Here is a 19,486-nt window from a genome sequence, read left to right as displayed (position 1 = left end):
TACATAATAATGAAAAAACAAACTAAATATTTTTATCACTATTTTTGAACCATGAAAAATGAGATGTGATTATGGAAACAGGAGTGGATATCCCTTTGAAACAAATCTGTCTTAAGATTGAGTTGCTAAGCCAGGGCATCTCTGGCTCTGCCAATGAAACTTCTGTTCCAATCAGTTGCTTCAAAGGTGAAAGAAAAGGTTTTCTTAAAAAAAATAATCAAGGAACTTCTGTCTGCCCCATGCAGAAGCAGAAACCACATCTTTCGATTTCCCTACAGTATTGAACACATAGAGGTTGAAGATCTAGAGGATAAAAGATAGTCAAAACATCACAACTATCTTATTTACTCAAAAATTATAGAAGAAAAAGTGAAATGCACCTTCGCATTTAAGAAACAAAACAGCTAATATTTGTCTGAGAAAATGTATTTTAAATTTCTCTAAACATGCTTTGGATTAAATTAATTAACTGAATCACTACTAGATCATAACGTGGAATAAATTTCACGATAGACAACCCTTCCTCTATCTTTCCTTAGTACCTAAAATTGTTTCAAACCCTCTTCTTGCAAATACTGCTACTTTTTCAGCTACTGCTGGAAAAAACTTAAGACATACATTAGTAATCAGTCTAATAATCTCCACCAAAAAAATGGGATCCTTATCATGCAATGTCCAAGGTAACATGTTTATATTTTTGCTTATCTTACTCTATGCTGTTTATACTGAAAATACTCAAGAACAATCATGTATTAAGAGGGCATATTTAATAGAACTATGAGGATCTGTACGTCCATATGCATGAAAACTTGTTTTCTTAATATTTAAGAGTAAGAAAAACACTAAGGTGATGAAGCAAATGAGGCCAGAGCTGCTTATTACATAGGGACATATATTTCAGAGTTCAAGACTACAGAGCTTATTTTTGATAAATTTAAAATGTATTCAAAATTTCTGTACACATATAAAAGTTAAATTTTGAATTTTCAGCTCTCAAGAAATAAGGTAAAATTAATTATTGATCAAATCACAGTACTTTTGCATTATTGCTGCAATTCTCTGAATCCTAAACTATAGCAGTATTTAGCTGATGCCAAAGAATAAACAGTACAATAGTACATTCCTATATTTTACTTTTTTGTTGTGCATTATGAACAAGGACAACTTCTATTACTTCATTTACATTTTCTTCATGCTGTATTGCAACCTGCTTATTTCAGCATTCATTGTTGGAGCCAACATGCAAAAAATAACCCAAATTTCTCTAAGAGAAACTTTGTTCTGCAGCACATGCTCATCAATGATTTCTGGTTTTCAGAACAGAATCAAACAAGCTGCTGCCTGCTGTACTCATGTCTGAAGAAGCCAGAAAAGCACAGGCTGAAGTAGCTGTGGCCAAACCAGAATTTTTTACTTCCAAGTGTGAGTTTCTCATTTTTTATAAGCTACACCTCATGTTTGAATGGTTTCTTTTCAGGTTTGTTTTTGATTTTTATTGAAGTATGAACTGTTTAACAGTTGTAAACAAAGGCAATTTTATGATAAGAAATATTTGTGAATTCTCTTTGCTTGCTTTTGGGTTTCTTCATCTACCAAGAGAAGTGCCCAAAATACATGCCTTGTTGCCAAAGTCATACTCAGCCAATTCCTAGTGTCATGAAGTTGACAGAACAATGCACCAAATGTACCTATTTTTTTTTAAACTTACAAATTCCTGTATGATTTACACATCAATCTAACCAGAAAGGACTTATTTGGTAACTTCAAGAAAACATAGAGAAAAATTATACTGCTATTTGCAAACTGTGTTCATTCAACTTGTATTGTTATTTCCCATTTCTCATTTAATTCACTTGGATTATCACTTGAGGATCTAAAAAGTACAACTGACATAGTATTCCACTTAGGTTTATAGTTAATTGTTCTTTTTTTCCAACAGGACTAAATAGGTCACAAAATTAGCAGAGATGAAATGTTATCTTAAATTGCTTAATGTCAAGGCAAATCGACTGTGCAATTAACTAGCCAGACTTTCAGACATGCACCTGTGCACTGAACACAAAATGTGGGTAGGCTGCACTGTCACTGCTCATACAACATAATGGGGGCTTAAATTCCCTTTTGCTCCCATTCTGACATCCCCTCCCAGCATTACCATGGTTAAAAAACACCCTTTTTTGCTACTTGCAGTTCCTGAACACAGCACATGAAACTTTTTGCTAAGTAACAAACTAATATGAAAATAAGGAAATACTATACTGGAGGCATTTTTGGTGGGAAAGAGCCCTAATTGCATGCATACTTGGTTGGATGGTCAGAGAAAGAACCTGCCCATAACATAAAAAATACCAGAAATTTTAAAAACAACCACACACATACAAATACACCCCCCAGTGAACTACTTAAATAATTAAGTGAAAACAATCTCGAAAGACTGATTGAGAATGTAAATAGAAAAACAGAAAACAAAGCCTCTACTTCTTTCCTCATGGACCGCTGAAAAATGGAACGAATGGAAAGGCAGCAACGATAGAAATTCTCAATTAACTGGGGGTGGATGGAGCCACCAAGCCGTTCTACTTCTTTGTGAGTTGGAGTAATAAAGATTCCTTGCATAGTTTCCAAAGATAGATAGTGGAAGAGGGTATTTTCAGGACCAGATGTCAACCTTAAAAAAAAGGAGAATTAATTTAATATTCATATAATTCTGAAAGACATCTCAGTTAACAAACATATACTTTTGTTACTTAAGATGGAATTAGTTTTCTGGTAACTACAACTGAGTACAAGGTGCCTATTTCTATACCAAGGAAATCCTGCTAATTGGACTGTTAGCACTCAATTTAAAATTTTGTACACTTATCTAGTGACACCAGGGAAGCACAAGCTATCTGTATGGTCCAAAACCTCTTTTATTGGAATTTTCAAGGTCATGTGTATGTGGGACATGAACATACATTCTACTGACATATGCTTGAGTAACAGTTGTCTTTTCTAATTAAGCTCTCCATTTAAGTGCTTAACTTTTGAGAACTCTTGCTTAGCAAAGTTGTGGTTAGAATAAAACTATGCAGGAACTTCTGTGATCTGTGCATATTCAAAAAATGATCCAAGGATAGATTATGAAACAATAAAAATAATTTCTTACTTTAGAGCATTAAGAAGTTCTGTATCTTTCTCCGAAAGATTCTTTTTGAGGTTTCCTAAATTAAATGGATTTGGTAGGGTATATTTTTTTCTAGTGATCTGAAAAACAAGCACATAGATGAACTAACAGAGAAAATGCAGCTAACAAAAGAACAAAATCAAACCAAAAAAATCACCTACTTCAAAGAAAATACGGGAGCAATTTTAAAAGGCCAAAACAGTTGTATTCAAGTTCCGTAAGTTTTTTTTATACACTATTTTGGACTAGAATGGGGTAGAAACAGTTGTACAACTGTACAGCAATTTGTTCTCATAGTTTATTTTTACATCGTTATTATTATAGGGATAGTCTCCAATTATTTCTGCTGATTACAAGGTAGCTGTGCACACTTTATTCATGTGAACAAACCAAATGGGAATGATAAAATAAAAAATGTGATGGCTCTGAGGCTCACCCAGGGGTTCCCAAGCCAACAGAACCATTTTCTACTTAATTCAGGGGGGCTCTTAAGTTTATTCTTTTATAGCACGCTTTTTTTTTTTTAAGAAAGGAAAGTTACTTGAATGAATTTTTAAAATAATTGCCACCTCCCCCAAGCCCACCGGAACCTTGTAAATTTTCCTTGTCTTTGCTCTCAGACCTGATCCACTACAGACTGTGGATTACTGCTTTCATCCTCCACAGGACCTTCATTCCTGGGGCCTGGTCCTCCACTGTTTCTTGTAGGACTCAGCTTACGTGACATTAAGGAAGAGTCGCCAAACAGGGTCCTTCTGCTTGCTGGAGTCGTTACTGATTTGGAAGTATTTTGTAGCTTATTGGGGATGGGTGAGGTGGTCAAGTTTTCCAGTTTGTCACGTGTTGCAGAAAGGAACCAGTCAGCACAAGCTAAAGGTGGAATGGAAGGAGAATCTAGCCTTTCCTCAATGCCAGCATCTATTCCTTCCAGTTGAAGTATAGTGGCTTTGACTTGATCTACGTATATACAGTCTGGTCCTGGATTCCCAATAGCTTTTGAAGCACAGCCTCCTGCCTCTAGTAGGACACACAGCATGAAGTGTCTCTGTAAACATGGAGGTAGCAACATTAGCCTTTGGTTTAATATGCAGTATATGCTGTATTATATTTATGTCTTTTCTCATACTTGGGCAAAATACAGCACTAGATTCAACACTCCTTCTTCATCTCCTGAGAAGTTGTTTATTTTTTCCTAATCAAATCATGTCCAAGGAGATCTTTCTGTTATTGTGTTATTTAAGTTAAACTTGCAACCATAAAAGCTATAGTGTATAAACTCAATAGTTCTTGTCTTTAAACTAAGTCCAAATTTAAAAAAAAAGCCAAGTGCATTTATGAAATGAGTTGTGTGAATATAGAAGATCATAAAAGGAAAAACATTTTCAACTAAAGTGAAAATGCATAAAAATAATGCGCCACAATATAAAAAGGACATCAAGCTATTGGAAAGTGTCCAAAGGAGAGCCATGAAGATGGGGAAGGGTCTGGATGGGATGTCTTATGAGGAGCGGCTAAGGTCATTTGGATTATTTGGCTTGGAGAGGAGGAGGCTGAGGGGTGACCTCATTGCAGGGGAAGAGATGGGGCAGCTACTGATCTCTTCACTCCTGTGACCAATGACAGGACTTGGGGAAATGGCAGGAAGCTGAATCAGAGGAGATTTTAGGTTAGATATCAGGAAAAGGTTTTTTATCCACAAAGTGGCTAAGCTCTGGAACAAGCTCCCCAGGGAAACAGTTGCAGCACCAAGCCTGCCTGAGTTCAAGAAGCATTTGGATGGTGCTTTCAGGCACTTGGTGTTATTCTATGGGTACCCTACACAGGGACAGGAGCTGGACTTGATGATCCTGTAGAGTCCCTTCCAACTCAGCATATTCTATGATTCTGTAATTTCTACTTAAACTTGTAAGCTCTACAAATATATTAAAAAATGCTGCTCTCTAAGAAATTCTATCCCCCAAAACAGCTACAATATGAGTATTTCATAGAACTATTACATAAAAAGCACGCAAAGTGTTGATCTTTCTGAACAGTAGACATCACACAGCAGCAAAACAGCATCAGAGAACAGGCATACTGCAAATGTTAACTTACCAAGCCAACTATCAATAAAAAGTATCTTGCTTCAGGTTCTGTGTATCCTGTAAAACTTGAAATGTCACATGGCTGCACATGATGATGTGGAAATACTTCCCGCCATATCACTAACTGACCGATCTTCTGTTCTGCTGCCAGCGGTAACAGGCAATAGTGCCGACAATATAAACCTATATCCAGAAGATCTTCCTTTGGCAGGTGATTACCAATCAAGTAACCCTTATTTAAACACAGAAAAATAAGAACATTCAGTGCAAAATACAGTCTCCCTTGAATTGACTCTTACTCTCTCATTACTGTCTCTCTAATCCTCGGATCATATGCAGCAATATTCCCATGAAAAGGTTTCAAACATGTATTTTATTCTTACAGACCGCCTAGTACACAGCACTTCCTGACACCAATGTTCCTGTTACCGTGTTACTAGAAATACAAGTTTAAGGCAAGCATATGTTTTTCCATATTTCTGAGGTTCTGGAAACAGTTACTTTGACTCAGGTAGATTTCCAGATGTAATTTCCTAATCTTTAGGCCTTAATCGCTAATATTACCTTGTAGAAGAGACAAGAACCCATAATCATATATAATCTTCTCATGTCATAATAATCTTCAGACTGTGGAAAAAACATTGCATAATTTTTAATTAAGAATATTTATTGTATTTACCAAATGCAAGTCAACTAATTCTAGTCAACTATAATCAGTATCTTAAATACTTTCATTTTTGACTGCTTCTTATTATCAGTGTGGCAGTTAATAATGAACAGTTACATGAAATACCAAGTTTTTAGCCTCCATTTTTTGTTTTCATCTAACTACAGTTTTTTCTAACAACTTTTAGCTCAAAATATCAAATTTCCTATTTAGTTCTTATCTGTCCATAAACTTTTTGTGCAGGATATGCAAACTCTCAGTTCTTAACAGCAAAGTAGCTGAAGCCTAATTTAACACCAGAGGCCCTCCTAGAGTAAAAGTTCCAAGTGAAAGCATTTTTTTCCAGTGTATGACATTTTACCCAAAATATACACATTCACTGATCTTTTAATCTAGAAGCCCAGTGCTCTCTGGTTAGCAACACTATCCTTAGATGCGTATAGTATATTTTAAATTAAGTGGGTGCAATCAATTTCTGTGCAATAAATGACAACTTGGAAACACTGCTGTAAATAATCATCCAGGTTGTTTAGTACAGGGATTCTTTTTTTCTAAATTCTTTACAAGGTGGCCTGTACATCTGCCTACTTTGTATTTTAGGTTTTAAGAATCTATAAGTATCTTTTATAAATATGTCCCAAATTATTATGCTAATAAGTGATCAAACAACTTATCTTTATGCTCAATTCTAACACACCTATAAATAATATAATGTTAAAAGATATGTTCTGGAACATGAACTTAAGAAAGCTCTGTCATTAGAACTTAAACTTGAAATTTCAGTGTTTACACCTTCCTGTCCTACACAGCACAGTGAAGAGCATGCACAGTGAGTGATAGATAACTAAAGTAAATAAATTACTCTCTTCTTTAACAGTATTAAAAATATGCCTGACTTTTAAGTGCTTTCTGTAAGCAGACAATTACGTTCTCAGTGCTCCATAGAAGTTTTTGGGTTTATTCACAATTGCTTGGGAAGGAGACAGTTATCTACATGACAAAAGAAACTAACAACAATCAGCCACTTTGAAATTAGAGTGTCCTTGTAGATATCCCATGGACTTAAAATTATAGTAAATAATGGGTTTTCAGTGACTAATCCTACAGGATTTTAATGCGATTATAATGTTAACCATGGAGAGAAATTCAGGATAAGCAGAATGGGTAAAACTGAGTTATCTTGAAACAAGAACAGTACAGTATACCACTTGATTAAATTGCTTGAGTTTGGAATTAGTGCTTTTTTAAACTTCTGAATATGACACCAAGGCAAAGAGATACTGTGCAATGCAAACAACAAAAAAAAATGTTTACCAGCTCTGCAAAATCAGCGGCTTCCAGATCACTCAGTGCTGTGTCAATTTCTATCTGAAATATTTAAACAGTACATTTTAATAGAGATTTTTACCACATTCGCTTACAATAGTAGCATAGTTCACCCTATCTTACCAGTCCCAAAAGATTAGGATTCCCAAGTACAAAGGGAATGGACAAAAATTTGTACATACTTTTCAGCAGTAATAGCAAATATCAGTTCATCAGATTAATGTAAAAGTTCTTTGCTTGTGTGCCTGTTGAACACTCTGTTCGGTATAAAGGAGATGTCACTCTTACTTTCAGTGTGCTTTAAAACAAGGGGTCTAGAGACTACCCCTTGAAGACCAGAGACAACTCTGAAATCTGGCAAGCTATTGTATCCAACTGTGTTATTAGAAAAATCTTTTTGACAATGTATCTAGGTTTTGTCTGTATGGAAATTGCTAGAACTTTCTCACACATTATCTTTGTTCTACTGAAACTTGCTTATTTCTTTGTTGGTTAATGTGCGTTTTACTAAAAATACATTCCTTTAAAGAACATGGTACTAGCCACTGAAGTTTGTGACATAAATGTGCTACTTAACGAAAAGAACCTAAACCTCATCATTACAAACTTCTTAGATTGTATTAACAGGCTGCCCCTAATTGAAATACAGCCAGTTTTTGAAACAGAGAAACACTAGCAAGGCTGTTGACAGTTGACAGCTAACCAGTCTCTCATCTCTCCTTCAGTTAAAATTTAAATGGCTTTCTGCCCAACAAAGAACAGGCATTTTTTGGTTTATATTCTTTATGTATATAAACATCTTCACCAAGATGTAACCAGAACTTTCATCTTTGCAACAACAAAAATTTTCTGGAAAAGGTGGATGATCTAAGACAATCTTGGAAAGCGATGTCTGTATCATAAACTACTTTGTTTTCTAAATTCCTTTAAAACCTACAATTTTACCAGAAATAAACAACCTGCAAACTAAACTAGAAAGCAGAGTGTAATACAGTGTCTCTACTGAAATTTAAGAGCAAAGAAAAAAGTATGGAACATAAAAAAAAATAATAAATTAAAATCCCCAAATAGTACAAGAAAAAAACTGTAATTTCCTGGATAGGAAAAAACACGTGAGACAACAGTTGGAGGTATGCTAAGTTGTATATCAAATATATATTCAAATATATATTAAGTTGCTGACTGAATATATTCTACAAGCAACTACGTGTTGCATAAACATTTTATTTCCTTCAGTTATGGAGCATGGATTTTGCAAGTGGACAGGTGTATTACAGGGCTATGCGTGTATTCTCCCCCTGGATAGTAGATTCAGCTCTGGTGTTATGACATTAAAGAAAATTTTCTGAGACACTCTGTAAATATGTACTTCTGTAGCTAGAACATATACACCAGGGTGCTAATACATACATATTATAAAAGCAGAAGTCTGACTGAAATCATCGCAAACACAGTGGCCCTCAAGCACATTTAGCAAAAAAAGTATCTGGATACATGCTATGGGACAAGGTGGAAAGAAATCATCAGCCTGCTACTAAGAACAAAAGAGAAGTCAATTCATATTATAGAGAAAGGAGAGAGAAGGTCACACCTGCAAACAGAAGTTGGTTTGGTAATGAACAGCACTGTTTCATGGCTTGCAACGTAATGGCAACTTCTATTACTGGACAGTAGCAAATCTGAAATAATTCTGCAAACCCTGGCAAAAGTAAAGCTGAAAGAATAACCACTTCATCTCTTTCCCTCCAAACACACTTAGGAAGGCTATACACAAGGTCTTAATAAACACAAGGTCTTAATGAATTCCTAGATTCACTAATGTTCAAGAGGATGTAAAATGAAGTGCAACAGTAGCAACTGATATAACTCTAAAACAAAGAAAGCAAGATGGATGCCACCCAAGTTGCTACAAATTCAGAGAAAAAACCCTCATTATGCTTCATTTTTAGCCTTATTTTGCTATGAGGCTAAAAACCTAATTAAGAAACCTCTATGGGATTAAAATAAGAAAGATTAATAAAACCTAAAAGAGAATAACAAGCATTAATATTCATAAGATTACAGAAATTGGAAGGAAAAAAGCTAGGAAAGCTTTGTATAGTGTATGGATATTTATTTTGATTCTGCCACAGCCATTTATAACTCTCCTAAATTACAAGTTATGCATGAGCTTCTGGAGTAATGTTTTCTACCTGGTAAAATACTTCAATGGTCAAAATCAAACATAAAGCTACGTACCAGAGGCTGCTTTCCCTACTGCATATGCTTGTTATTAGAGGTGTGCATGTGTGTGTGAATATATATTACAAACAAAGATTAATTCCTATGTCATTGTGTTCTCTTCCTAGATAACTCTCAACTCACCAAGCTGCACTCACTATAGACATCTGTTTTCTATGGGAATGATTGTGTAGTTCCCAACTTCAAATAAAGGATCCTGCAGGAAAATGGGTGATCTGGGAAGGGCAAAGCACTTACGTAAATGCCACAGTGACAAGAGAGGACACCTGCATTCATTTTCTAGCCCCATATAAACAAGTTTTCCTAGAGAGATCTGAAAATGACATTACCTTGATTTCCTGAGGCAGCGTCAGCCAGCGCAAGCCTGGGAGATTGTCTAAAAATATTGCACTGCAGGTATCATAGTGCTGAACACTCGGGCTGGTGTTTGACTTGAGTCTTGCAGGCTGAAGCGCACGCTGGAAGAACAGGTTGAAAAAATGATCCAGACGAGAAACATTTTCCACCTGGCAAAAAGCACTGAACAAACATGAACTCCAAGTTAGACTAACAGTGAGAAGCTTTTAGTTTGTTTATGTAACTCTGTGCTATAGAAGTCTCTTTACAGCATGGTACTACATTTGTATTTTTTTTAAACATGAATTTTAAACATGAAAAAACCCACTAGGCTAATATCCAAGCAGTAGCCATAAACAAAGGAAAAACTAAAGCAGTATATTATAATAGATGTTTGAGAGTGACTTAAAATAAGACAATGCTCAGCTTCATCCTTTTGGAAATTTAAGATTATTCTTTTTCTTTACTTTAGTAATTTAACTTTTTTTGGTGTATTACAGGTCTTTTATCTTCAAAAGATACAAAAAACCACCCTGCTATTCCAAATGGTTTCCTATACTTCTATGCAAAGAAAATACTTTACTCCTCAAATTCAAAGCTAAGCTTTGTCTGAGATGCATTTGAATAGCTGCAGGTATTAAAAATAAACATTGCTCCTTGTCATGAAGTGACATGAAAAAAGTTGTAAGAAAAAGATGAGGCCTGATATTTCACCAGATTGTTCTTTCTAGAAACTTCTGTGCTGTCCAACACAGCAAAATGGATATAAATATTAGCTTTTTCTCTGTGGCATACACATTTCAACTCTGAATTGAATGCAAGCATATGAATAGCCTACCTTGGCAATTTTATTTAGGTTACAGTCAGACTTAAAATTTTCTGGGTCATTTTCAAATGCAGAGAAAGACAGTCACTCTGCCAAATAAAGCTGAAAACTCTAGAGTGTTTACACTGATTCATATATACATTTTACAGGCAATGCTTTAACACAAAGGAGTGTTGCAAAGCACAGTTAACATCCAGAGTGACTTAGAATTATGTGAATGATTTAACCTAATCAAGGACAAAGCTTTCTGAAGTAACAAAGGCTGTTTAAAAACTAGAATCTTACTAGTGTTAAGACTGAAACAAAAAAGGAAGAACAGAGTCCTGGTTTATTGTACAAGTATAAAGGACCATCCAAAACATTTCCAAGTAAACATTACAATCAATGCTACTGTCTTTTTCAATGAGTATACATAAAAATTAAGTGACTGAAAATACTTTTGAAAGAACTCACCTGTCTAAGGAACTATACATAAATTTCAAGGTGCTGACAACATCTTCCATCATGTTCCTCAGCTGAGAAAGCGGCACACTAAAAAAAAAATAAAATTCAAATATACGCCTATAACACATTTACTATGAATAAGCACAGGCATCTTCTGAAGAGCTCTATTCTTAACTAGTCCTATACTGCAAACAAATTCAGTAGCCTCTAATCAGGACTTGACTTTACCAAACACTGAAAATTATTATTTTCTAGACTACATAGATTTCAAATGAGAACTTACATCACAGGTATAGAAACTAGTAATAGTAAAAAAAAAAAAAAATTACATTGTAAGCTTTTCCTTTCTTACTTTTTTGATAGCCAAAGAGTACAACTTGAGGATACACAACAGAAAAGGACAACAAAGCATTTCATCTGAAACTCACTTTTCTTCAGGAAGGCCAATTACAAGTAACTTGTCAGATTCTTTCCAGTAAACAACTTGAACCAGTTTTTCGCATAAGAAAAGGGAAGAACTAGAAAAATTAAACAAGAAGTGCTCATTTTAAGACTACGAACTTAGAAAAGAACACCATTATAAGCCAGAATTATTTGTGTGTTTCATATGCAAAGTCTTGCACTCATGTATAACCACAGGCATGCAACTGGGCTAAGTAATTATGAGAGAACTGAAAGACCCTCTGACTTCCAGTCCAAACATATCTTGTCAGCAGTAACAATGTTTTCAAGTATACAAATATAAAGGATAAACAACCCCTGTCAAAGTACCACACTCATCTTCTGAATCATCTCTGGCATACACCTGCCTAGCTTTTAACACAATCAACTTAGAAAACAAATGCCACTTCAAGTCAGTGAGGTAACTGGAGGTACTAACAAAGGTTCTGAATGCAGCAGTCACTCAGCAAATAATTTAAAAAGTCCCCACATGTTTTGAAAACGTTATTTAAACATATTACTTGAGTGATAAACAAACCTGAACACTCATGTTATCTCCTTGTATAGAGAATTGTTCCACAGAGTTCAGCAATCCCAGATAGACATAGAGAACTTTCATTTAAACCATTAAGTGGATTACAGCATGAAAAAGAATTACACCCAGTGTTCTGATTAGCCATAAACTATGCATTATGCACTAGATGATCAGATTAAATGTACTGGTTGCTGCTAAGAACAAGTCCTGTAAGTATCTTTAACACTCAATTTATAGCAAATCCCCACCTTTCTTACCATGATGTCAGAAATTTAAATAGCAAGGTAACACTGCTGCAAAGTGAAAAAGGGTAACTTTAGTTTAAATCTGGAAGATTCAATAATTTAATTTTTAGGATATGGCTCTGTGATTAACTTGCCTTGCTGATTCGCTTGTACTGAAAAATGGATGGTACTGAATAAAACAATAGTGTCATGTATTTCAGCAGGTCACCAGAAAATTTTTATCGTTGAGGTAACCAGAAGTGCTTTCCAAACAAAAAATGTTATATATTTATAATGCAGTTAACTACAAAGAAAGAAACATCCACATCCCAAAAGATACACAGTACATGTGCAGACACAATAATAACAGTAATTTACTCTTCTGACAAAAAAAAAAAAGCTTCATAGAGAGCTGGGGATTATCAATTTTTTTTTTTTTTTAAGAGATAAGAAAGTCCACAGAGACCAGCAGAAGTGCTTTTATATTTTTAGAACTCAAAACTGAGCAACTGAGAAACTTAACAAGCAAGGTGAACCTGTATTACCACACATTTCTGCACTGGTTTTCAGATGATACCGTATGTATAGCTCATTAAACAATGGATTGATTTGCCTTTTGGATACCTTTGGACATCTGGAGATACTAAAAAATGATTCTGTATGGGAAAATTTCCATTAATGATGCATAAGCATTTAAGAGGAGTTAATATACTTCAGTCCTAACTAAGATGACATTGCATTAAAATACTAGCATATGCAAGAGGTCAAAAGCCTGTCTTTGATACCTGCTTCTAAAAGAGTCAATCCAATTCCTTCTGACCACTATGTCAGTAACATGAGTTTCAGTAACTTATTAACTAGAAAGCTATAAGCATGTTTAAAACAGTGTAAAAACTCCTAACTCTTAATAGCAGGATACCAAGAAGTCTGAGGAAAAAAAAAACCTAATTAAAAGAGACAAATTTAAATTAACAAGTATTCATTTTCTGGCAAGCCAAAATATTCAAAAGCACTTCAAGAACTCCTTTTAAGGAAAAATTTCTAAGTGGAAAACGCAACTTAAATGTATTAAACAGACTTTTTGCCTTTTGAGGCATTTCTTATTATTGCAAATGCAGTTCACTACTGCTTGGACTCTCTATGCTTAAGCCTGAAATCCCACTTCCATTTGGCTTTTTTATACCAATACAGGTCTTGTGTCTGACACACAAGGCACTGATGTTGAGAAGAAAATCTTGCCTGAGACCCCCCAAGAGATGTAAACTCATATATTAATTTTCAGTGGGAAGAAGTGCAAAACTGAAAAGTGGTACCTGCTATCTCACTTCTAATTATTCCATCAGAAAATCATCTACCTTTAAATACTCAGTGATCTCTTGACACATCTCCATCACTCCTATGCCACTCTAAAAGGTCAGGAATCATTTTTATTAGACTTCTTACTAGAGCGCTGGTCTCTGGATACAAAAATCTTTCAGGTGAATGTTTTAAGAGGTCTAAGAAGAGATGTGAAAACAATTTAACTGAACTAAAAATCCTAGTAACTGACACCCTCAAATCAAAGTACATCCAGGCTGAGCAGTCCAACTTCAGGCATGCTGTTCTAGGTAAAACATTACTGTCTAACAGGTAGAGCTACTCTTGTTTTGTTGACAACTTGATGCATGACCTATTTGTGGTCTTCTGTACATGTGTATAAAATAAAAAATAGCAATACATTACATTTCCATACTTTTACCTGATAATCTGGGTACCAGTCACACTTTCCAGTATGTCAGACAGTGTGAGAAATATTCCTCTCACACTTTTCAGTTTTTGGGAGGCTTCTGATATGGGATACTGATAAAGAATTTCTTGCTGTGAAGAAAGTTAGCTGTTAGTGGAACAAAGCAAAACCAAGGACAAAATTACAAAAAAACCCCCACAGAAAACAAGTAACTTTCTTTTTTTCCTGGTACTGATTTTTTTTTAAACACAAGTCTTTTAACAATACACTTTCACATAGTATCAAAACAAACAGTGGTCTGCATGGGCATACTGGACAGTTCTAAAATTCACATAAATGTTTCTGACAGTTTTTTCTATTTTATAGAAAAGTAGGACTTATTTAGAATAATTATTATATGGAGAAATAGAGAATGACAACAGTAAAGCCACTGCATTTTACAGCTTAAAATATACTGTTAACAAATCCGATTCTAAGAGACAGCTATATTTATATAGTTCTTTCAATATTTAAATTGTCACTTAAATAACCAGGAAACATTGCTTTACATGTATAGCACAAAATATAACTGAGGTATATATGCAAATAACATATACAACATGAATAATTTTATCACCAAACCTCTGACCATCTGTCAGCACTCTTAAAGAAATGATCTTGAAACTGAAGATCAGTAGAGATCTTTGTTACAAATATTTTTCTTTTGCTAATCAGTTCTCTAAATGTTTTAAGTGTTTTAAAAAAAATTAATTATTTCAGCAACCATAACAATACAGTAATAATCCCACAGTAATGTGGGATTCCCCACATTTATTGCTTTCTGCCAAATCATGATGGGCCAGAAATAACGCATGTTATATTAAGAATATCCAATGCAAAGAGCATACTACATTATCTTTCTACACAAACAGAAGAACAGACATGGTTAACTTCCCTATTTATGTCACTAAGCACATCCAGCCAGTGCCAATACCCATTAGAAAATTTTTCTTCATCAAGATTAAAAGAACGTGAAGTTGCATTACAGAAGGACCCAGCAAACTCTTCATTCTTACCCAATTTAATTAGCTCTATTTTCAAATACTCATTAGTGACAAGGATTTTTTCTTTCTTGAATCAATCCCTTAGCTGGAAAAAGACCCTGCCCTTTTCTAACTACAGCATTACAAAGGGCTATAAAGCCTTTCTTTGTTTCTCCTCACTATGAACCAAGGCCTTTACACAAAACTGATTTGAGATTTAACTGTACACTTTCCCAGGGAAAGAAAAGACAACTGTAACAAAAGCTCATAGCTGCATCTTATATATATCTTATTGAGTTAGCAAGGTTCAGCTTACCATGCCATACAAGATCAGCTATCTTCAAAGCAAGGTGAAAGTTCACAGGCCAATCACAATGGAATTCATAAATGAGAAGTAGCTAATTTCTTAAAAAGTGCAAACCCTCCCTCAACCAAAAAAACCTAAACCAGGACAGAGTACCTAAACAAATGGTTTATCAAACAGCTTCCCTTTCCTATATTTATTTACTAGTGTATCAAACTGAGCCTAAACAACATTTTTTAAAACCCCCACAAATTAGTGCAGTCTTAACAACGTAAGAACTGGCTAAAAGGAAGTGTGTCTAAATGGTGCTGCCCAGCTAAAAATCTCCTATAATCTTCAAACACCATGCACTGACAAGAGCTGCTTTAAATTTCATCTTACATACGCTTAAGAAACAAGAGATGACAACTACGAATTCTTCAAAATCAATTCAGAAATCACAAAAAAAGTGATAAATGCTACAAGAAGAACAAGTCAGTGTCTGTATGAACCAAGCTCTCTAAACAACTACTGACTTGGCAAGTATGCTAAAGACATTCTTTCAGTAACACTATCACATAGGAGGAATATGATAATTGATCTTTTTAAAACATGACATTGCCAAAATGAGTTCAAACACAAAGATGTTACAGCATATGCTGGTACAAGTAATGTGTGTTAGAAACGTAACACCTACCTTGAAGTAAAACATAAAAAAATACAAGAATGACCTTAGTTACTGAAACCATTACCATACAGGACACTCTCCACATGCATGCACATGTACTGAATAATTTCTAATAGTACTTTTCTTAATAGTTGAGTGGATAGAGCTTACAAGTGTTAGAGCTCATTAATTCTATTTTTGGGTGCCAAAAGCTCAAGAGGGGAAGAATTAATTACTAGTTCTAGTTGCCATTGTTTACATGGCTGTGATCTGCATCCCATGCCTCTTTTGCATATGGGTAAAGAAGCTTAGTAAAGGATCATTATATTTTTATTGTGCAATATGGCCTAGGTGTATAATAATGGCAGTGCTAAATTGAAGTACTACTGTGAAGTAAATATGGAACAGTATATCTACAGAGTAAATGTTCTTTACCAAATGAAATTTAAGACTAAGATGGTGACACACTTTTTGCTAGGAAAGATGAGAAAGAGCTTGATTACACCAGCAGAGCATCTCTCAACATTAGAGACTATTTAGGTCTGCATAACTGCCAAGAGTCCTCAGAAAACAATTCTCCCATGGTATGAAGGGAGAACAAGTGCATTACAATCTCTCTTTTACCTCTGCTCAACATTCAGGGTTAATCCTGTTTCTTGGGAGAATGTAAAGAAATAAAGGGGCAAAAAAGCAGTACTCCATTTACTCTGAAGTGCAGGAATTACAATTAGGCATTTGTGTATCTATTCACCTACCAAGAGAGGAGCTAGAGGCTCTGAATTTTTTTTTTTTTTTTTTTTAATATTTCATAAAGTTTGTGTGACCAAGGAAACACTGGTCTTTAAGTCTACAGGTCTGTCCATAGCTGTTCTATCCACATCATATAATAGCAGTCTAGGACTACAAACCTAGAATTGAAGAAAAGAAAGAACTAGTTGCAATATGTAAGCGAACTTTGAGAATGCATTATAAGTTCACTTAATTCACAGTTAAATAAGCTCTTTTCATTTTTATTATAGACAAATACCAAAGCAGAAAACTACTGCTATATCATGTGTTTTAATGCAAGGAGTCTCCATGTGGGGAAAAAAAGCACAGAATGACCTTGCCTAGTTGCAATTTTAAAAATTAAAAATGTTATAAGAGACACTTGTATCAACTGTTCTCTGCTGAAGGGACCTCCCATGAAAAAAATGTAGTCTCTAAACATGATTGGAAAGAACTGTGAACCAAAGCTTGCAGTAATACACAATGAAGCACACATTACCTTAAGAATACCATGTTAAAAAAAAGAGTTAATTACACTGCAAAGTCAAACACTTAAGAATTATGAAATACTGGATTTATGGTTGCCTAATAAGCCTTAATTATACGCACACATCCGTCCATCTTGTCACTCTGCACAAGAGAGCATCTTTCAGAAAAATATGTAATACTTTAAGACAATGTCATGTTACATATATACAAAAGGGCTGAATGCAAGTTGCACAAGTAGCTATAAATCTGACATTTCCTAGCTTTCAAGCACTCGACTCTGCAAGCTTCACAACATTTTTAACATACTATGTTATCAAGTAATTTTCTAGGGTTTTCCTCCCCAACACTGTCTCTAGAAAAGGATCTGAGGATAAATTTCATGAGAGAGAAAGTAAAATGTCTTTCTTCTGCTTCCTGCTCCATCTCTGTCCCGCCATCCCAGCCCCTGGGGATTGGCAAAACGTGTGCTTAATTTGATGCCTCCGCATCACAGTTAATACTGATCACTGGTGCACTATGTTAAACCCAAGGAGAATTTCCAGAAGAGAAGAGTCTTTTTCCAAATATCTGTTCATAAAATGTCCACTCTGTTCATGTTGTTTTCAGATGAGGCAAGAGGACAAACTCAGCCCTCTACACTATTCTATGTCTTCCCTACATTCTGAGCGAAATATTTGTAGCTATGGCTACACCATGAACAACACCTACACAAACTTAGAATGGGTTGTACACACACTGGCAAAAATTTTCAGAGGAAAGACACGTGAAAGGAAGCTTTATGGGACAAAGAAGTGCTCTGGTAGCTCAAACATGTTGCCTAAGCAAGAACCAACAGTTGACTGCAAACAGCAGATATGCGAGAGTCTGCTAAGAAAAGGCACATTGGAATTTTAAAACAGGAGGAGCCAGACAGATTATGGATGTGGACTGTCAACAGCTCCTGCTGGGGAAATTTTTTTTACTAGGCAGATTTCATAGTTAGAGAGGTCTATTTAAAACATCACAGTAAGCATCTGAAAGACCATAATGAACTTCTGAATTTATCTCTGCTCTGTCTGTTAACACCTCTAGTCTGCTCTTTATATATAGACATTCAGCAGCGCTCAAGTGACTTCAAATCCAATTAGAGATTTTCAGCAGTGATGCTAACTTTTTTCTCCTGGAATTTCATGCCTTATTTCTGTTAAAACAGACAATTTACAGACTACTCAAAATGACTGGTAATATTTTTTGGGGGGTTTTGGTTTTGGTTTTGCACATGGAAAGGTGCAGCAGTTGCTGCTGTCAGTTACTACCCTTCATCTTCACTTTTATTTAGTTAGCCACATACCTCATCCTTAGATGTTTCAGAGTCCAGTTTCATTGAAAGGAACATAACAATATGAGGCACATCTTGTATAGCCTGCTGAAGGTCTGCACTATCTTCTCCCCACAAAAGCCGAAGTAGATTGTTCATACTTGACTGTGCCCGTTGACTCCTTTGCTGAGAAGTTACTTCAGGCTCAAATACTGATGTTTCAAATGTAAGTTTAACCTATGAAGACAGTTTATTGTTAAAATGAGGCTGTACTTACAATTACATTCTAATATCAGCTGAAATAGATGCAGGTTCAGCCCTTTAAGAGCTAAGTTTTCTTAGCTTTACTGACAAAGATGCAAACAAGCAAAAATTCCTGCTGTTTCAAAAAAGCTAAATTTACACTCAGCATTACATAACAATCTATTATTAAGGACAAAGCCAACTATTACATGCTCTGTGACCCGTGTGAGTAAGCCTGTGGTTTGGTGTGTTTTCATACCTAATTCTTATGGTTTTGAGAATGGAAACATATACTTACTGCTCTGTGTTTGTTTGAACATAAAACCTATTATCATGCTTTTGAAATACAAACAATATTTCAAAATGTCAGCACTTTCATAAGTATATATCCTTAAGGCTCTTTCATGAGCACTTCTTTGCTATTTTGAGTGCAGTGACAGGTACATTTGGACATCAGACTGCAAAGGTCTGTTAGTTTGTGAAAGAGCTGCTATTGAGCATTAATCTGCCAACATTTTCACTATGTTAACTTTTCTTCTTTTTTAATCAGCAAAGTCAATCAGCAAGTAATAGTTTTGTTGCTGTATTTACCAGTTGCACATCACTAGCAAAATGCATAAAAATTGTTTGCATCATTTGCTGTGCTATGTCTTCAGAAGATAAAAAAAATAATCATCTAAATCCAAACACAGCACTCTCTT

The 19,486-nt window shown here is 35.1% G+C and overlaps 1 protein-coding gene and 1 long non-coding RNA gene across 5 annotated transcripts in view; one reads left to right on the top strand and one right to left on the bottom strand.

The window, feature by feature from the left end:
- LOC127383534 (uncharacterized) overlaps window positions 1-14,011 on the top strand; it is a 28,690-nt gene extending 14,679 nt beyond the window's left edge. For 3 of the 4 annotated variants that reach the window (XR_007889229.1, XR_007889227.1, XR_007889230.1), the window contains 2 exons: window positions 1,319-1,422; window positions 9,592-14,011. This is a non-coding gene — a long non-coding RNA (uncharacterized LOC127383534). Of the gene's footprint in view, window positions 1-1,318; window positions 1,423-5,635; window positions 5,885-9,591 lie in introns of those variants that run through there. The other variant, XR_007889228.1, reaches the window with a different exon arrangement.
- Window positions 1-19,486, bottom strand: part of INTU (inturned planar cell polarity protein) — a 43,399-nt gene that overhangs the window by 3,458 nt on the left and 20,455 nt on the right. The window contains exons 4-14 of the mRNA XM_051616621.1: window positions 18,576-18,779; window positions 14,029-14,147; window positions 11,519-11,608; window positions 11,100-11,177; window positions 9,814-10,003; window positions 7,232-7,285; window positions 5,815-5,877; window positions 5,261-5,482; window positions 3,789-4,211; window positions 3,149-3,246; window positions 2,479-2,668 (exon numbers count right to left, since the gene is read on the bottom strand). Coding sequence (XP_051472581.1) covers window positions 2,479-2,668; window positions 3,149-3,246; window positions 3,789-4,211; window positions 5,261-5,482; window positions 5,815-5,877; window positions 7,232-7,285; window positions 9,814-10,003; window positions 11,100-11,177; window positions 11,519-11,608; window positions 14,029-14,147; window positions 18,576-18,779 — 1,731 coding nt within the window. The remainder of the gene's footprint in view (window positions 1-2,478; window positions 2,669-3,148; window positions 3,247-3,788; window positions 4,212-5,260; window positions 5,483-5,814; window positions 5,878-7,231; window positions 7,286-9,813; window positions 10,004-11,099; window positions 11,178-11,518; window positions 11,609-14,028; window positions 14,148-18,575; window positions 18,780-19,486) is intronic.

Source organism: Apus apus, chromosome 4 (assembly GCF_020740795.1).
Source record: "Apus apus isolate bApuApu2 chromosome 4, bApuApu2.pri.cur, whole genome shotgun sequence".
Classification (NCBI taxonomy): Eukaryota; Metazoa; Chordata; class Aves; order Apodiformes; family Apodidae; genus Apus; species Apus apus.
Note: the sequence above shows the minus strand (reverse complement) of the source record. Positions and strands in the feature narration are given on the sequence as shown.